Source organism: Chenopodium quinoa, unplaced genomic scaffold, assembly GCF_001683475.1.
Source record: "Chenopodium quinoa cultivar QQ74 unplaced genomic scaffold, ASM168347v1, whole genome shotgun sequence".
Taxonomy (NCBI): Eukaryota; Viridiplantae; Streptophyta; class Magnoliopsida; order Caryophyllales; family Amaranthaceae; genus Chenopodium; species Chenopodium quinoa.
Genome location: NW_018745684.1, coordinates 4,186,038 through 4,205,621, shown reverse-complemented (window position 1 = coordinate 4,205,621; position 19,584 = coordinate 4,186,038). Strand labels below are relative to the sequence as shown.

Sequence of the window (19,584 nt, the reverse complement as noted above, 5' to 3'; positions counted from 1 at the left end):
AAATGGATTTTTAAAGTTGAAGAAAGTATATCAATATGGGTGTCTATTTATAGAGGGGAAAAAAAGAAAGCCGTTGGTAATTTTTTTTTTTTTGGATTTGTATTTTGTAAAATATATCCGTTGTGAAATTACAACGGATATATTTAAAATTGACAACACGTGTCAAGCAGCGGCTGGGCCAAATGGCGCGCTCCCTTGAAACGACGTCGTTTTGCTTTTAGTTGAGTGGAAAAATTGGGTGGGGCCCACAACGAATTTGTTCCTCTGACTGATTGCAGCAACAATCGAACTTGCAACCACTCAAGATGAACAAACTTAGAGTTTGCCATTAAGCCAACCATTTTATTGTTCACTCATTGTGAACCATTTAATTGTTCAACCTTAAGGGTGCTCTAACTTCCCTTAACATACAATCATACTCCATGAGTGTACATTGTACATCTCCTTGTGTTGCCCATAACCATTCCTCTGCTAGGTGGGTGGTGCCACCTAATGGTGTTGTCAAACTTAAAATTGATGCTCATATAGCTAGTGAAGGTTTTGTTGGCTTGAGGATTGTTGATCGTGATTATGAAGCGGAAATTTTGCTTGCTGCTCTCAAAAAGGTGAAGGGCATGTGGGATCCTACACTAGCTGAGACTGATATCTTATTACGATGTGAACTTCAGGTGATACAGCGCTTTGGTTATGCAAATGTATGGGTGGACAGTGATGCCCTTGTTATTATTCAAATTGTCAACAGTGCTAGTACTGGTCCAGCTCAAGCATTTCTAGTCTTTAATTTAATGATATTAGATGGTTATCAAGTTTCTTTGATTTTATTTATTTATCTCACGTAAAGAGAGCAGACAATACCATAACCCATCTCGTTTATAGATGGAAAACTAAAGGTAATTCTGAATTAAGTCCCGTTCACTTCACCTTATTTTTGGTGAATTGAAATTGTTTTTACTGAACTAAAATTATTTTTACTGATTTTTATTATATTTTTTCTTTAAAGTTACTAATTTTTAAACTTATTATTATTGAACTGAAATTATTTTTACTGAATATTATTTTTCAAAGTGAGGTGAACACGACCTTATTTAGTATGAACTTTTCCCCAAAGCATTATCGGGTGGATCTTGATTTGCGATAATACTTGCTCACTATTCCTAAAAAGAAAAAAAAAACATACAAAATAAATACGTAACACCGAACATCGGTGGTTTTCTTGATCGGGAAACTGCTGTTGAAGCGAGGCGTGTCATCTACTACTATTAATGCAAAACAACACTGGAATTCTGAAATTCTCCACTATCCGTCAACATGGTAAAGCTTGGTTCTCTCTATCTGTCTCAGCGACATCAACATTTCAAATTGCCTCCAATTCTAAATTTCTTTTTTGCAGGATTATTTAAAAACGGTTGTTCCTTCTCAATTCGTTGCTGAGCGAGGTGCTAATTTAGTCATCATAAACCCAGGTTTTTTCTCTTACAAAACCCTAATTTCTCCATCAACTTTATACAATTTGGTTTTGTTTTGTTTTGGTTAGGAATTTGCACTTGAATTTGCTGAAATTAGGAATTACATTGTGTTTTTATTAGGTTCTGCCAATATAAAAATAGGCCTTGGTACTCAGGATGCTCCATTAGTCATCCCTCATTGCATTGCTCGTCGAACCACTGGTGCTAATTTACATCCTAGAAAAAATGTCGTAGATCAGGTCTGTTGTATCCACATATTTATACTATCAATATTATTTTTTTGAGATATTTCTATGAACTATGTTGGTATGTTATGGACTTATGGTGTTGATTTTCAGGCGTTAAATTCTCAGGTTACTACGGCACAACATGTCGAGCGTGAGAGAGCTTACGACACTGTGAGTGAAATTGCTTTCTTTCTACTAAATTAATCATTTTAAAGATTTGTTGTGTTCAAATGTGAGTTTTCTTAGCCTTAAGAAATAGAAATAGACTTAATCATGAAAATTATGGCTTAGGATTCAGAACGAGTGATGACAACCTCAATAAAGCATGAATTATTATGTCTGTATATTTCATGACAATGTTCTGACAAAATTTTCTATCCCCACTTCTGCCTTTTGGTGCTTGCGGTTATCTCCCTCACCTCAAGGGTTAGGTTTTAATTATCAAAAGGGATGTGTGAGCATTCTGCTTGGTTTTATTAAACGCTTTTGATTTATTCTTTACAGATTGCTTCCTTTCTCAAGATCCCTTCTTTGAATGAAGAAGTTTCCAATTCATATTCCAGGAAGGTGTGTTGCTATTTCATGTTTATTAGAATCAATTTTTATATTTGCGAAGGATTCCTATGCTTTTATGATTTGTTGTTGTCGATGAGGCACATGAGGTGTTAAGTGTAAACTTTTACTAATTGCAGAGCCTGTTATACAGTTAGTGTTTTAATGAACACAACTAGCTTATACTTTTTTGAATTTTTATGTTTTGATTCTATGTTTAACACACATGTTTATGAAGTGTGCAAATGATGTAAGGATTTCTTTTGTTATGTGATTTGGAAAGGAGATCATGTTTTTTTTTTCTAATAAATGATATTGTCGTTTCATGTGCCTCATAATTACAACAGTTCCATGTAAACCTTACTTATTGTTTACCCTTCCAAATTTTGTGCATATTTGCTTGGCAGATGTCACGCCTTGATGGATCTAACCTCACAACTTGCAAAAAAGATCCAGGATTCACTTGGACGGATGTTTTTGAGAAGAAACCTGATTTTTTTCCTGCATCAGGTAATGTTCTCATTCTTTTCATTTGGTCCTCTTTCTTTTGTTGTTGGGCTTCGTTGTCTGATGTGTTTTCCTTAAGCAAGAAGGTAAATCTTGATATGGAGACTATTAGTCTTTCCCAGATTAATTCTCAACTAGGATTTGCTTTCTTAGCTTAATTACTCGTCTTTCTCGACTAGACAATAATTCCTAATAAACCAAATTTTATTAATCCCTCTATTCCTAAATAATTGACATAGTCAAACTTGACACACATGTCAATGCAGAAGTTAGACCTTAGATTCAAATGATTAAATACTTGTAATATATTTAATAATATATTTCATGATAAAATTTTTTTTTTTTTTTAAATACATTTTTAAAAAAAGATGGTCAAATTAAGTATACGAATAATGAAAAAAGTCAAACGTGTCAATTATTTAGAAACGGAGGGATTAATTAGCAATGAATAAATTGCATATTAACGTTGCCTGTATATAAGCTAATAAAATCTAAAATTCGTAACTTAAACTTTATTCTACCCTAATTAAATCTATATCTTTAGTAACAACATAAAACTTATAACAACTAACAAAAAAAATATCTTAAAAATAATCATCAAAATAAAATCGCATTATTAAAATATCTTAAGGTGTTTCACTTTAACTTCACTTCGGTAAAAATAAGTTCAGTTTAGTAAACATAAGTTCACTTCAGTAAAAATAATTTTTAATTAGTTAAAATCAGTATTTTTAAGAACAAATATAATAGAGTATTAGTAAAAATAAGCATTGATCAGTAAAAATAGTTTTAATTTATTATAAATAATTTCAATTCAATCAATCAATCAATCAAAGCCTTAATCCCATAAGTGGGGTCGGCAAATAATTTCAATTGAGGAAAAATAATTTATATTCAGTAAAATTAATTTCAATTCAGTTCAATTAAAAACAATTTTAGTTTAGCATAAGTAAGGTGAAGAGAACATAACCTAAGCCTAAAAAAAAACCTTTACAAGTACGCAAACTTCTAAACATAACAATTACAACTACGAATGGCAATGGGTCAGATTATGTCAACTCCAACCTGCCACACAATCGAACCCAAAATTCGAATCCGAATACTTAAAGTCTGACTCCGCAACCTCCAACTCCGACCCCGATCCGAACTGTTTGTAAAAGAAATTTCTACATCGTATATAATTGCAATCGAAATTTCTACATCATTACATCGTATATGTTGATTTAATTTTATATAACTAAAAAGGTCGACGTCTTCAAATTCATTGGCATAGTACCAATGTTTTCGTCAACATTTTTGCTTATTGACAAGCTACAAAACTAGATCTACAAATTGATTAGAATAATCGGAAGAGAGATGCATATTTGAACCCAATACACATAGCTACACATGAGAACCAATTTGGGTTCTTTAAATTGATAGAAGAGGAGAGAGGTTAACTGATGAGATATAAACATTAGAAGGGTAAAAATGGAGGAGGTTTTAGAGAAGAGGTAGTTTTAGGATATATTCTACTAGAGAGAGAAAGAGAAGGAGAGAAGGAGATGGAGTACTATAGATGAAAGGAGGATAAAGGTCATAGTATCACCAAACAAGAATTAAATGGCGTGAAGTAGTATACAAAGGGTTTGGCTCTTTTATAGATAAAGATATACATATAGGGTCTAACTCGGACTCGGGTTGGGTTCGCCGGACCTCTAGCAGGATCCAAGTCCCGGACTTCTACATTCGGACTCGTTTATTTCTCGGATTTGGATTGGACTTTTTTGGATCGGGTCGGACTTGGATCAAATTCGGATTGACTTGCCATCCCTAACTACAACCACCCTTGGCTTCATACTCATCACTATCTTGGAGTTATCATATACTGACTTCAAGAACTTTGACTGTGCATTAAAGCATATCCATATATTTTCCTCAAGCATGCAAAATTATGTGGGATGTCCTTGCTTACTACTTTTTTTGCCTCCTGGCTTACACTTCAGTGATACATGCAGAAACTTCAACAAACAATGATGTCATTCATCATTTGTCAGATCTTAACAATGAACATAAGGAGACTGCTGTTGTTAGTGAACGAAAATACAGGGAGTTCATATGTGGTGAAGAAGCACTAAGAATTTCACCATGTGAGCCATTTTGCTTGAGGAGGCCTATCCGCCGAGGTCATTTTAATGTTTCTCCATATTATCCTGCACAGCAGGTAGGCTCTCCTTCTAAGCTTAAATAATGTTAGCATTTTTTTTTTCCCTTCTGTTTCCACATCATCCTTGGGATAATCATCCTTGGGATATGTACCCTTACTAAGCAGATTCTGTTTGTTCTTACCACTGTCTGCAGGTACTAGAAGACCTTCGTGCTATTTGGGAGTGGATCTTGACTGAGAAACTGCATATTCCCTTAAATCAAAGAACTACGTATTCTGCTGTTCTTGTTGTGCCAGAAACTTTTGATAATTGCGGTACAAGTTATATAGTTCTTTCTGTTTTTCTTTTATCGATCAATGTTCTTTTCATGGGAGTTAATATGTCACAATTTGGGCTTTCTGTTATTTTGTTTTCTTTGAAACATGTGGCTCTTGCCCTTTTACTTGGTAAACAATGAGTACTCCTCCCTAATTCAGCATTTGCATGCTATGCTAAATGTTGCATGGTCTCACTGCTGTATGATGGCTGAAATCAGGACTGAAAAAAGATCAAAGAGTGCTGTCTCAGATATCAACGTCATATAGATTATAGCTATTTTAATTTAACTCTTCATCTAATTTTCCATACCCGTGTTGGACACTTGACACTTGAACAAGTTATAGAATCAGTCACTTAAATCATCTTGAACCACACAACCATAGAAAAAGGTGTAGAAATAATAGGATGTAAAAGAAGAGTAAAAGACTATGTGCCATATGTGCTCATGCAGAGGCTTCCAGAAACATTTTTAACAAGAATTAGCTATCAAGTCATCCTTAAATGGCTGTATGTATATTCCATTTATGCCATGTCCTCGCACCCATGTCCTATCTTAGAATAGTGCCCCCCCGTGTCTGAAATTTCCAACCTTGACGTGTCTGATCCTTGGGATATGTACCCATTCTCGACACTTGTATCCGTGTCTGAGTAGAGCATAGATCATGGCTTGTTGTGGCCTTGGCTTATATCAACAACAAAAAAAAAATATCTTCTTGGAAATTTCTTATTTTTCTTCAGTTGACCTTGTTTGAGTTACTTTAAAGCAGAATCAGAAAAAGAAACCCACAGAATCTTCTTATTCTTCTCTTGTTGACCTTGTTAGCACAAAGGAGACAAGCAAATTAGTATTGCTGGATTTTTAGATAATAACATGTTTACAAGAGGGAAACCCTTTGTTTTGTACTTGTCATGATAAACCGATGGACTGCATTTGTTTCTGATGCATGTAGCAGGATTTTCGCTTCATTTCCATTTCTGCATCTCTGGCTATACATGAGTCCTTGTCACTAGGTTCAGAAGGTATTAACTAAATTTCCTGAAATTAAGGCTGAGATATGTGGCCTTAACTAGTGCTTTACTTTTAGAGTATATAAGCTGCTGAAACGCCGTGGATGTTCTTTGTGATTTATTGACTAAATATCATACTGGAAGTTAGATCCTTTGATGTGCTGGGTTGGTGTCATGTTAACCTTAGTGAGCCTAACACCAATTCACCCATGTATATCCTGCTTTAGGTCCATGATGACTATTTTGTCATTTTTATTGCTTTGATGATCAATTACATGAAATAGACGGATTACGATGCCAAGCTCAGACTTAAGATATCTGGGGTCTCATACTCTCATTCTCATCTCCTCGTTATCATGAAGTTTTGCTGCTACATTATATCTATGAGATTCCAGGAATGTTTTTTAAAATCTAGAATCATTGTTGACCTTCAGGGCATCTTGGACCTGATGACATACTTCATTGCTATTGTTTTCCTGAGCAGAAATTAAAGAGTTGCTGTCCATAGTATTGGGAGATCTGCGCTTTGGTGTAGCAGTTATTCACCAGGTTAGAAAATGCACAAACTTTGGTGTTTTTCATTTTTATGATGTTGCAAATTTGCCATGCGTGATCCTTAATATAGCTCTTTCAAAAATCTAGCATTGTATAAACCTTAAGCTTTGTATATGCTCACGTGCCATTATTTTTGTTCAGCCCTAGGTATATTCTTGTAGATATTTGTAGTGAACCAATGAGGATTTTTTTGTCCTTTTGAACCACACCCTTAATCTTGTTGTGAGCTAAGCTAGAGTCTAGGGATTTGGTAAGCTCACGCATAACGGAGAGTAGAGGCTTTGCTGCCATTCTGTATCGGAAATTAAAATACCCTTATTGAATGAAAATACAATCTTTGAAATGGAACACAGTGAGATTTAAACCAAAACTTTCGTTTTTCTTCACTTGCATTAGTAATGGAAGCATGGTTTGAAAATATGGTTTTGGTCACAATCACAGGAGTGGTTTGAAAATATAACACCCTATATTTAACTGGACAATTTTGGTTCGTTCTATTGAAGATCCTTTACAATATGGCCGGATCTAAATGATGATGCCGTAGTTTTACACCATGAGTAGAAGCAAACAATCAACTCAAATATCCATTACCCTTAGAAATGATATTGTTAAAACTTCTGAAGCCATCCTGTATGTTGTAGTGAATTTAGAAGCGATTTTTGAATACATGTTGGTATTGCCGTCAGTTTGTACTTGAAGATATAGGTGACTACTTAACCAAACAACTAGATTTTGAGGTCACTCCTAATATTAACTTGCTTGCTGTCAAGAAGTCCCCTAAACCTTTATCCTCTATATTTCTTGTTTTTTTTTTTTTTTTTTTTTTTTTTTTTTTTTTTTTTTTTTTTTAACCTTGCTAATTGTCTGTATAATATTCTTTGCAGTGAACAAATTTTTCCACCGCTTATTTTTGTGCTCATACATGGTCCTTTTCTAAACACATATACTTGTGGCTTTTTGCTTGTATGTGGAAGTATATCATGGCCCATGTTACTTATATCTTAATTCTGATGTTAATTGTTGGTTTTGTCTGATTAATAATTATTGGTGATTGGCAAATAGTAAGCGTCTGTAACGATTCTTCAGGAAGCTCTTGCTACTGTCTTTGGGAATGGGTTATCAACAGCATGTGTTGTGAATATTGGTGCCCAAGTCACTTCAGTCATTTGTGTTGAGGTATGCCTCACGCCCTCTCTCTCTCTCTCTCTCTCTCTCTCTCTGTGTGTGTGTGTCACCAGACTCACCACTGGTAATTGTCTCATTCCAAGACGCTTCTTTTAGTGAAAACATAATGCAACATTTTACTGTCATCTAAAAATGGTCAGTAGAGGAATGTAGTGCAATGATTGGGCTTAATCAATATGTGAGTGAATATTTGTTGCAGGAAACTGTGTAAATAAAGATTTAGTTCAAATTATTGCTCTTCATCACCTGCTCCAATTGTAGGTCATCAAGGCTTTGAGTTTAATTGTAGATATTGTATTTACTGAAGTACCGGAGGCTTTAAAGATGGATTAATTCTAATGATATTTCTTATTGCACTGTAAGAGGTGTATACTTGAAATGCATTTCTTTATATTGCGATCCAAATCAACTATTCACGTGCCTTGAATCACCAGGATGGAGTTGCACTACCCGCAACAGGAATTACGTTATCTTTTGGAGGAGAGGTGTGGTGCAATTCCTTTATACAAATACATCTGTATTGTTGATTTAAGCAGCTAAGAATTTTGTGTTTTGTTCAGGATATATCAAGATGCCTGCTGTGGACTCAACGTCATCACCAAACTTGGCCACCAATTCGAACTGATGCAGTGGCAAAACCTATTGACCTGTTAATGCTTAATCGACTAAAAGAGTCCTACTGTCAGATTAAGGTGATTCTTCAAAAATGAGATTTTTCTTGCTTGTCTAGTTAAATGAATATGATTTAATGTATATTGAGTATGTTGGTTATAAATTTCTCTTTGGTACATAAGAAGAGAAGAAGTTATGTAAAAAAAAACTTGACATTTATTTTGGTGCATGCTACTTCTTCATTTAAAATGTTGCTTTGAAATAATAACCAAAATGTTAGATTCTTCTAAATTAAACTAATAGTGGGTGAGGTGATTTGGATGAATCATTAGCCTTCTTAGGTGGGTGTTTCTCATGATGATGCAACTAGTGTAGTAGCTAGTTTTCTAGAAATTCAGCTAGCTTGTTGATTTTCCCTACTGCTTCATATATACTTCTGGATTCTATTTGCTGTAGCTCTTGATTGGTATACAGTTAGCTTGTTGATTTCCCTACTGCTTCATATATACTTCTGGAATCTATTTGCTGTAGCTCTTGATTGGTATAGAAAGGTATCCCCTTCTCTATGTACAACTCTTGTTTCCTGTACATTCTGGGGAGCCTGCTTTTAACGTGTTCTGGGCTTAGAGAGTTTAAAATAATAAACATCTTTAGATTTGTATTCTTGGAGTGAACATGACAGGTCATTAAATTAAATTTAATTACGTATACAGGAGGGTGACACTGATGCTGTTGTGGTAGTTCACTCGTATGAGGATGGCACTTCAGTTGGAGCTCATAAGACAAGGCTAACAGCTCTTAATGTAAGTTTTTCCAATGATAGCTTTATTGCATCCTAATAGATAACCTGTGTTTCAAGCTATGTTACTCGGACACGGCAAATTTGCCGTCATACCCGGGTCGGTACGACCCGACATGGATCCGGGTATGAAATCCGTTCCGGACACGCCACTTGGCTCTCGGGTATGGCATAGTTGTCTTGGAGCTTCAAAATGGCAGAGAAGAGGTTGAAGGTGGAGCTTGGAGCTTCAAAAACGGCGAACACTCAACAGATTCAACAGAGGAGAGAGGAGAGAGAAATAAAAAAATGAATGGTGGAGTCTTTTATTGGACCCACGCTCCGCTCTCTCTTTTTACAAAAATTTCAACGTATGCTTTTAAAATTTGGCAGTATCAATAAGAGTTTTGGCAGTATTAGACTATTTGGTACTTAGGTAGTAGACTAGTAGTAGTACTACTTTTCGTTAAAAAAAAGTAGTGGTACTGTAGTAGTACTACAGAGTACATTATACAGTCTAATTTAAAATAAAAATTGTTAACTTTTTTATGGGGACTTGCCAAGGTTATCCTTTTTTTTTTTCTTTTATTGCCGTATTCGTACCCGAGTCCAAAGTTAAGACGGTGTCCCTGTGTCCTTAATTTTTGAAAATGACGTATCGGACACTCAGATCCGTACCAATATCGGATACCCGTACCCGTGTCAATGTAACATAGGTTTCAAGTCTCCACGGTTTCCCACTTTCCCTTATAGTTTGGGTTCCTTGATGAAAAGTCATGGCGACAACTTCATTTACTATGAGTCCATAATAATCTTTCCATGTTCTGCAATTTTTATTTTCTTATTTTTGCTTCCATGTGCGGGAATGCATATTTTTAGAGCGTGTGTAGAAAAGAGAGAGCTCATAGCCACATTTACTTATGCTGCAATTAATTTGCAACTTCATTGCATTTAAATATATATATATATATATATATATATATATATATATATATACCTTATTGTACAATTTTAGTGACAAGCTGAGGAGATAATATTATCAGTCATTTTTTACGATTGCTACCTGTGGGGGAATGCATATTTTGTAGCTCGTGTAGAAAAGAGAGAGCTCATAGCCATTTTTACTAAGGTTGCAATTAATTTGCAACTTTGTTGCATTTATAAAAAAACAAATAACGGAGGAAGTGTACAATTTTAGTGACAAGCAAAGGAGATAAGATCATCATAGTCAATTTTTTAATCACTTGGGAACTTTGAAAAGATCGATTAACTAATTAATTAAGGACTTTACCAAAGACTAATACTATTACCTTGTCAAAAGTTCATCAAATTTCATAAAATGGTTGAGGTTGAGTTCAAATTCAATCCCTTACATCCCTAATCTGTGTAATGGTGATAAATTTATTTGTTAGTTGTTGGTAGTACAATTTAGTTGCTTAGTAAAGAAGGTAAGTTGCAAGAAAGAGAGATAAGAAGTATGTTTTCAACTCTCCTTACCTTTCCTCCATATCCATTTGTAAATTTCTAGGATTTGTTGAGGGTTTTTGGCGGTTTAATCAATAAGCTAATGAGAGGATAAGAGAGCTGTATAGAGGTGCAAATGAATATGAAATTAGTCCCATAATGAGTCTCTCTTTCTTTTTTTCTTTTTTCTTTTTTTTTCCCCCTTTTTAATACATTGTTAAAAATTGTCAAAATAAATTTCTATACAAAACACATTAGTGGCAATTGACTAAAAGTATGTCAAGTCTTTGTTTTGTGGTAGCCATTAAACTACTAGACATGCATTTTACCAAATTACCAATGTATTAATGCCTTTAGGACCTTGTTTGACAGGTGATATTAAATTTAGGTAATGATTTTGAGTTTTTATGAAAATTGAACGAAAGCCTCATGATATTGATGATAGTGTCTATCGTAATGCTCTTGGCCTCTAGGTGTGTTCTTATTTTTTTTTTTTTTAAAAAAAAATACTACCTCTAGCTTTTACATTGGTATTGGAATATTTCCATTAAACACACATGTGCATGTTAATATGTGTTAACTATTCGTTTATAGCTTTTTTGCTATAGCGTTTTATCCTGACATTCACCACTCTTGATTTCTGAAGCCTCTGTATTTCTCGTTGGTTATCTAACCATCTTAGAAAATTTTTCACATATCTGAATATTTTAATCTTATCTTCACTCTTGTGTTAAAACTGTAGCTAAATGACTACTAGAACATCTGTTGTATGATTGTTAGTGTTTAATTTGACCTTTAACATTATTGGTTTCAGTAGACTGCTCTGTATAGCATCTAATCACCTTCAATATACCTCTGTGGAATTTTTCGTTCCCCCCCTCCCCCTCCTCCCAAAAAAATCCTAGTCTCTAAATCTCAACTTTTCAATTAAAACATGTACAGAGTTCTTAAACCTTTCACTTTCTTGAATTAGGTACCTCCTATGGGCTTGTTCTATCCCAAGCTTTTGGTCCCAGAAGTATATCTTCCACCGCCCCGCACATGGTGAGAGCATCTCCTTTGAGCATTATATATGACTACAAGGAGCTTGTTAATTTTGTTGCACCTATATGATAAAGTTCTGTCCTCACATGTACTCATCGCTGTAACATGTATAGATTCTACTTTGCCAGGTTCCATGATTATGAGGATATGTTGGAAGATACTTCAAATGTGGAGTACCCAAGGAGACCAGATGGGTCAGACTTGTATCCTGGCTTCAATGCAGGATTTTCTATGTGGGAGGGTTATACTGTTTTTACTAACAAGCATAAGAAAGAAGAAAACCTTGGCCTTGCTGAAGCCATCACAAAAAGCATACTCTCAACCGGTAAAGCTAAAAGATTCCATGAGTGAATGTTAATGTTTTTCACTATGATACGATGTTTAATTAAAAGTTTTGGATGTCTTTGGGCAGGTCGAATAGACCTTCAGAGAAAATTGTTCTGTAGCATACAATTGGTGAGCTTCCCACTGAAATAAGCAATAAGTAGTATCTTTCTTAATGCATTTTGATGCTTGGAGGAGCTAAAGTGCTGTTTCTTTTAGGGCGGTGGTGCATCTATGACTAATGGTCTTGTTGCTGCTGTGGAAGACAGGTAAATTTTCCTTTATGGTTTGACGTATGGGCTGATCAGTCTGATATTTCTCACCAGCAGCTTTTATGAACTGGCTTGGGGGCAACTTGTCAGCAAAAACTATTGATAAAAAACCCTTTTGGGACCCCTTCCTAATAACATCGCTCAATAATGTATTTAACAGTATACTTCGCTATGACATAAAACATACTTTGGTATTTAACTGTTAGTTAAATGACTCAGTTGCTTTCATTAAAAAAAGAACTCAATTCCTGCCATATTCTGAACGCTACATGCGAGCTGTTACGGTTTTAGAAACTCTTTTCTAATGTCACATCCTTATTAAATGGAAAAGCACAAAAAACTATAGGGAATATTTCAAACATCTAACTTTAAGCCCCACTGTGTTCATGCCTTTAAGCATGGTGATGTCCAAAGGAAAAGAGTTAGAGATAAAAGAGTTGCCAACAAGTTTTAGGAACTTGTAAACCGTTCACGGGTGTGAAGGTTACACACCATTCACGATCACGGAAATCGCTAACTCCATAGTGGTTCGGAACCATAATTGGATATTCGGGGATGATGATACGAATCCAACCTAAAAGAGATTGAACCCGCCCTAAATTGGCATCTACTTAATTCTTATGATATTCATGTGCGCTTTTTAATCAACATACATACAACAAGTTAGCCCCAAACCTGTTTAATCTACGTTGGTTGATTATTAATGCATAAATAAATTTATTATTGGTGATCACTTGAATTAAAATCATATTAACACTAAATTAAATTATTAATTATCTTATTAAGCGTGATTTCAAGTACAAATTCCCTTTAAACCTGCAGAAAAGGTCGTGATCAAGCAATAACAATAAATTATGAATAATCAAACAATGTAATAATTAATGACACAACAATCATCATCATAATAAAAATATCAAAATATGATTAGCAAGATCCTAGACATGATATTAAACGGATTAATAACAAACCCTAGCATGTCACTAATAAAAATCACAATCAAAGCATTAACCTAAACATGATACTAGAAACCACCATGATATTAGAAATATTAATTAACACCCTAACATGATACTTGAATCAAAATAAACATCCTAACATGAAACTAGAAATCATAAAAGCATCCTAACATGATGCTAGGAATTAAAATAATATTCTAATCATGATTTCTATATCAAAAGCGAGGAATAAGGATAGTAGATCTACTCACTTTGATGACTCGTACCTCTTTTTATCAAAACAATACACACGTTAGTAACTTCAAGAAAGATTAAATCAAATAAACCAAATAAATTAAATAAGAATTAGATGCTGATTGTTGGTGCCTAAAAACGGGGTAAAACGACCTCTATTTATAGGGAAAAAGGAGGGTCAAAGATCAGAAAAAGAGTCAGAATTTGGCTCGGAGTAAAACAGGATCCATCGCGGCGCAACAAGCTTATCGCGACGCGATGGTTTTATCGCTCAGCGATGGGTTTTAGAAGATAGAATCTGTATGAAATCCGACTTCCAATCAAATTGGGTTAATCGAATTTCCGTACGTATTCTAATTTATTAGAATTAAAATTATTGAAAAACAAGTGTTTTATCCGATGCAAAATTCTTAAGTCTTTATCTTTTTCAAAAACAAGATAAATTAGAACCTTCTAGAGGATTTTGAAAGCTAATAATAAATCCTAAGGGATTTAGGATTGAAAACAACCTTATAGAAGCTCATAATAAATCCTAATTGGTTTAGGAATGATGTTAAAGTTAATGGACCCTCCCATGATCATTGGATTTCGTCACGAGTTCCTGACTCCTGATGCGTGGGGGCTCTGTGTGAAGAAATCCAAAGAAGTAGGAAACAAAGAACAAAATCCAAAGAAGTAAGAAACAAAGAACAAAATCCTAACCTCAAGAATCGCAACCCTAACAGCAGCGGCAGAAATCAGACCTCTAGCCAGGGAAATACTCGTAGAGCCAGATGTGTGAGAAGTCAAAAAATCTAAGAGTCGATAAACATTGAGAGTGATATGACTTCACGCCGACTTCACAAGACTAGAGTGAGATTGAAAGCCAGAGATAATCTCTGTCGTGCAATGTCGCCGACGACACGCCGACCACAGCTCAAAAGCAAATCAGCGTAGCCAAGGTTGGCAGTCGTACGTACCGACCTGCTGAAGGTCGCGCACTGCAGAAAGATAATGCAGCAAAATAGGACTTCCCCTGTTAGGAGAAAAGGTCCCCAACAGGAGAATGAGAACAAAGATGCGAACCCGCTGTTCCAGGGTGGTCGCATCATCATCAAAGGCCTCTGCAAGCAGTTCCCTGTAGATCGTCCTCATGCTCGTATCCATCCTCCGAGCCTCAGCAGCGGCTCTGTGTGCAACAGGACCCAACAACTCTGTAGTCTCGGGAGAAGCCAGAGTGAGCATCCTGTCTGCAGGAGTGGAGCCGGTCGAAACTCGAGCCTACCAATGACAGAGAAGTCGAGAGGGGTGATAGTCATCTCACCCCATGGAAAATGGAACGTGTTCGTGGAATCCCGGAGAACTCCAGTACACCTAAAACAATGCGACGACTCTCTTGGAAGGGATGAAGAGTCGTAGCAACCCAAAGAAGGGGAGTCAACCTACAAGACTCCCAAAGAAACCTCACCGCCTCGTTCTCGACGATATGACGGCGGTAGATAGACAAAATGGTATCGTTGCTCGAGCCGTGGCAACGAACATGTTTCTTGGTAAAACCCAGCCGAACGCGCTAGGAGATGTGGTAAACCGGCTAAAAAGCTAGGGTGTGCTCATCCCACTTAGGGAGAGACCACGTTCGGCTAGTGGAAGCGCCGTCACCATCTCCTACGGGCTCGACCTCTCGGTGAGACGAGCGGGAGCGCGAACCATAACCTCGACGTCGAGCCATACTATTTATTGTTCACATAAAAATAGTAAATTAAAGATTCTATAGTATCTAAGTCCGCCAACAATTTCTTGCAAGTTTACGACAAGTATTGCAACAAATTAAGCACAGAGAGTGAGCAAAATCATGAAGAACAAGTCACATCGTACTCACAAACCTAGAGTGTTCAACAATGGCAAAATGCTCGTTTCTTCACCTAATCATGCAATTTTAGTCTCAAATTACTCACAAAGCAATGTACAAACATGTACAAGCAATTTCATGGCAAGAAGTTCAACAAAAATTGAGCAAATAGCATGAACATTTTCGGATTTTCCGGAAATCCGCAAAGATCATGCTCGAAATTCATCCAAAACAAGAAGAGTTCGAGCAAAACTTACATAGATCGGCAAACTAGGATGAAAATGCAACAATTTGAGACAAATTTGAGCGAATTTGGTCAACAAACGAAGGAGAACGAGCAATTTGAAGCTCTGAGCAAAAACGAACAAAGCACGAACAGCCGAGAAAATGAGGAAGAAGAAAGGGTTTAAATTCGCAAACTGCGAATTTATCGCAGCACGACAGATTTTTAGAATAGTTTTTATTAGGTGGTTGTGGTGGTTTCTTGGTGGGTTGGTGGTGGTGGCAGGGTGGTTTCTGGTGGGTTAGGTACAGGGGAGGTGGTTTCTGTGGGTGGGGGTAGGCTTTCCGAGATGGTTGGTGGTTTTAGTCTTTTAGAGGTTGGGTGGTGGTTTGGGTGTTTTAGAAGGTGGCTGGTTAGGAGGGGTTTGGTGAAAGGTGCTGTTGGAAGGGGAGGTTCTGACGGTGGTCGGGGTGGGTCTGACAGTGAGTGGGACAATTTCGGTGATGGTGAGGTGGTGGTGGTGGTGGGGGGGGTGGTTTATTTGGTGGTCTTATTGGGTACTTAAGTTGGTTGGGTTAAAAGAGTTAGGGGGTTAGGTGAAGAGAGAGTGACGATTTGAGGGTGAAGCTAGAAATAATGACGGTTTGAGATTTTGAGGGTTAAGAGAGAGAGAGATTGATAGTGAGGCTAGAGGAGTAAGACAAGGATTTTTGTCATTTTATTAGATTTGCGCCTTAAAAAATCTGTACTCTACTAAAAAGTAGCAACCAAATCAGGCTCCACAATTTCAGAGTCGGAATCGGAACCGGTTCAAATGGGGTCCTAAATTTTGGAACTGGACCAGACCAGTTGGACCGGGTCCAAGTCTGGAACTGGACCTGCTAGGTCTAAATCGGTTCCGATTCAAGAACTAGGTACCGGGATACTTGAACACCCCTAGTACACATGATGACATGAAGTGTGTATTAGCAAATGGTTCTGGTAAATGGAAGCTAATTAGTGAAGACTTAGCACTTTAGAAATGAGGAACATAGAGTGTTTGGTTGGGCCTTTTGGTATATATTTGAATGGAGTAGAATCTATTCCAAAATTTCCAATGTTTGGTTGGGCAATTTTTTTGTCATGACACCCTGTATCAGTAGTATTTAACTCCCGTTCAAGTCCCCTACAATCTCATACCTCTTCACACCCTAAGATTCTAAATCCATTCCCACCTAGATTCAAGCCCTAACTTAGTAAAATCCATTTTAGTTTCAAATTAAACAAATTTAGCAAGGTATGGGGTTCTCATATCCATTCCATATTATTTTGTTGGGAATATGATTCTCTCTTTTCTCATGCTGTCCTTTTAAAGTCAAAGATCATCTTAGTTTTCTCTTGTATGATGATTCTCTCTTTTATCATTGGAGGAGATAAGTCTCTTGCTTGGAGGGAGACCATGAGCTGTTGGTGAGCAAACTGTGTCGCTGTGATTTTGAAAAGGACTAAATTCAGGAAAATGGGAAAAGGGTTTTTATTTCTATTTTTTTATTTTTTATTTATTTATTTATATATATATATATATATTCTACTGTTTCTATTCCCACAATTGGATAGAGAAGTTACAAGAAAAAAAAAAAGGTAGACTTATAAAGTATAGAAATTGTAACATGTTCTTAATTTGCAAGTTGCAACCCTGTTGGGAATCCCTGTTCTGCCACTCAGGCTGCAGCTTATTGGTTTAGCACTATTCAAAACGGAATTTTATACTACATGACTAGATTCTTTCTGAAGTACGTGTTCCTTTTTTTGACATACCTCCTTTGTTACTTGCAGGGTCTTGCATGCAATCCCTTCAAATGAAGCAATTGACACAGTTGAGGTTTGTGCATATATTCACTTCTCCTTTGTCCATAATTATCTACTCTGGATTTACCAAGGCTCTTTAAGACTCTAATCCTCTGTATGAATGTCATTGATAAAGGCAATTTTAACAAATTATATATGTGTAGGTTCTGCAGTCCAGAAATAATCCAACCTATGTTTCATGGAAAGGTGGAGTGGTAAGTAAGGGCTTGTACAATTTTTCTTTCTTTCTTTATTTTTTTTTAGTAAAAAAGGAAGATTATCATTAATAGTAAGCCAAATGGCACTCACAATCACAATAAACCCTAATGGCTTCACTTCTAGTCTGCTCCCATACCATGGTTAATTATCGAAGTTAAAGCATATTCCTCAATGGAAATACATGTAATGAACAGACTTAGGGGGGGTATTATGGGTAGTTTAGTATGTTAGTAGTTATCAAATGTAGTACATAAGGGAAAATATCCAATGAAGTAGGAGATGCCACCTAGAGGTGTCAAGACCACGCCCGAACTGACTCGATCTGAAACCGACCTGAAAAATATCCGATTTAGATTTCGAATCGTGTGGACTAGGCATGACTTAACTTTTAAAAATTGACCCAACTCGGCCTGACCTCACCAAATCCGAACCGGACGCTCGGATTGGGGGAAGGAAAGAGAGGGATCTATTTTCCCTCTCTTTAACAAGCATTATCCCTCCAAAATTGGAGAGTTTTGGAGGGTAAATGGAGCTCACCTTTCCCCTCCCTTTCTCTTCTCTCCCCTTCACCCTCTTTCCACCCCTTCCTTTCCTTCTTTGCTATCCAAACAAAGCATTTAAGCCAAAATACAATCCAGAGGCAGTATTTTGTTCCAACTGCATGACAAGTTCATGTCTGATAATTTTTGTGTACCTAGGGGGATCACTTTTTTGCATTAGGGCCTTTTCCACAACAGTTTCATTGGTGATAGCGAATATTGTCTTAGAACATTCATCCCCCACACTCCTTCAGGACATTAGTCTGAGGAGTTTAACTGGTACCTGTGGTTCCTAATGACTTTCTCTGCTCAACAGATTCTCGCCATTCTTGATTTTAGCCGTGAGGCATGGATTCACCGTGAAGATTGGATCCGTGGGGGCTTGTATATTGGGAGTAACAGAAAGTACAAGGATTCTTATTATATACAAGCTCAGCCTATGTGCTATATGAATTCCTGAGTGGTTTCCCTGCATGAAAACACACTTGAGGTAGTATATTAAGTGGCCGGATTTGTTTAGCCGCCCTCTAAAACATCAGTTGGCACATGGCAATTGTAATGGTTGAAACTGGTGTTTACTGTTGAATGGGGAAATTAGTATGGAGTATTATTTGCTGCAAAAAGGTTATTTTTTTCATTATCTATGAAATTACCTTTATCGGGATTATATTATGGCCAGAATCCTCCACGTTGTGTTTCTAAGAATTAGAACTATTTGGAGACAACGTTAAAAAATATATACTTGTATATACTTCTAAGAAATTGTTACTTATTTTTTTTTTACACATCTAAGAAATTGTTACTTATGGACGTATGGTCAGCCAAAATATTTTAATGACTCTTTCAATAAATTGTAGTCCTTTTAACGTCTTTGAATAGATTTTTTTTTTTTGCTGCAAACCAAATTCATGGATTTTGTTTCATTCCAGATATAACTGAGATTCAGTGTCTGTATTTCATTTATAAACTCTAAATTCACATTAAAATAAAATTAAAAAGTTTAAGATTAAAACTATGAATTCTGATGATTAAAACGAGTATTATGCAAACACAGACGAGAGGTCATTGCCGAATTTGAATTTATAGCCTAAATAGTTTCTATTCTACAAATTTAACTCTTTTGTTTGAGTTCTGTAAGATTATCAGATGATCAAGGTAAGCGTTCTTATTTTATTATTTCCGGTTAAGTGTATTGTTTCTGGGTCTTATGATGGTTTCCTTGGAGTTTTCAAAGAAATCCAAGGGGAAGCTGAAATTTGAATTCTTAAAGAAGGGGATAATATCATGGAAGAGGATGAG

The 19,584-nt window shown here is 36.2% G+C and overlaps 1 protein-coding gene across 2 annotated transcripts; it reads left to right on the top strand.

The window, feature by feature from the left end:
• The first annotated feature begins 1,102 nt into the window (after positions 1-1,102).
• LOC110717412 (actin-related protein 9-like) lies at positions 1,103-19,085 on the top strand. 2 transcript variants are annotated; one of them, XM_021896099.1, is made up of 20 exons: positions 1,103-1,311; positions 1,391-1,463; positions 1,587-1,705; positions 1,805-1,864; positions 2,198-2,260; positions 2,653-2,755; positions 4,750-4,955; positions 5,093-5,213; positions 6,710-6,774; positions 7,867-7,956; positions 8,400-8,450; positions 8,526-8,657; positions 9,291-9,380; positions 11,793-11,863; positions 11,992-12,188; positions 12,276-12,319; positions 12,407-12,456; positions 17,516-17,561; positions 17,692-17,742; positions 18,602-19,085. In XM_021896099.1, the coding sequence occupies exons 1-20, from the start codon at positions 1,309-1,311 to the stop codon at positions 18,743-18,745; spliced, it is 1,779 nt and encodes a 592-aa protein (XP_021751791.1). In that variant the 5' UTR covers positions 1,103-1,308; the 3' UTR covers positions 18,746-19,085. The 2 variants fall into 2 exon arrangements, with proteins under 2 accessions (XP_021751791.1, XP_021751790.1); XM_021896098.1 differs by having other exon boundaries at positions 4,738-4,955.
• Positions 19,086-19,584: the final 499 nt, after the last annotated feature.

Bases quoted from the DNA above. Each gene is read 5' to 3' on its own strand.
- LOC110717412 (XM_021896098.1), top strand. The intron at 5,214-6,709 runs GTACAAGTTATA...TTTCCTGAGCAG, and splicing joins AGAAACTTTTGATAATTGCG to AAATTAAAGAGTTGCTGTCC. The intron at 12,457-17,515 runs GTAAATTTTCCT...TGTTACTTGCAG, and splicing joins GTTGCTGCTGTGGAAGACAG to GGTCTTGCATGCAATCCCTT.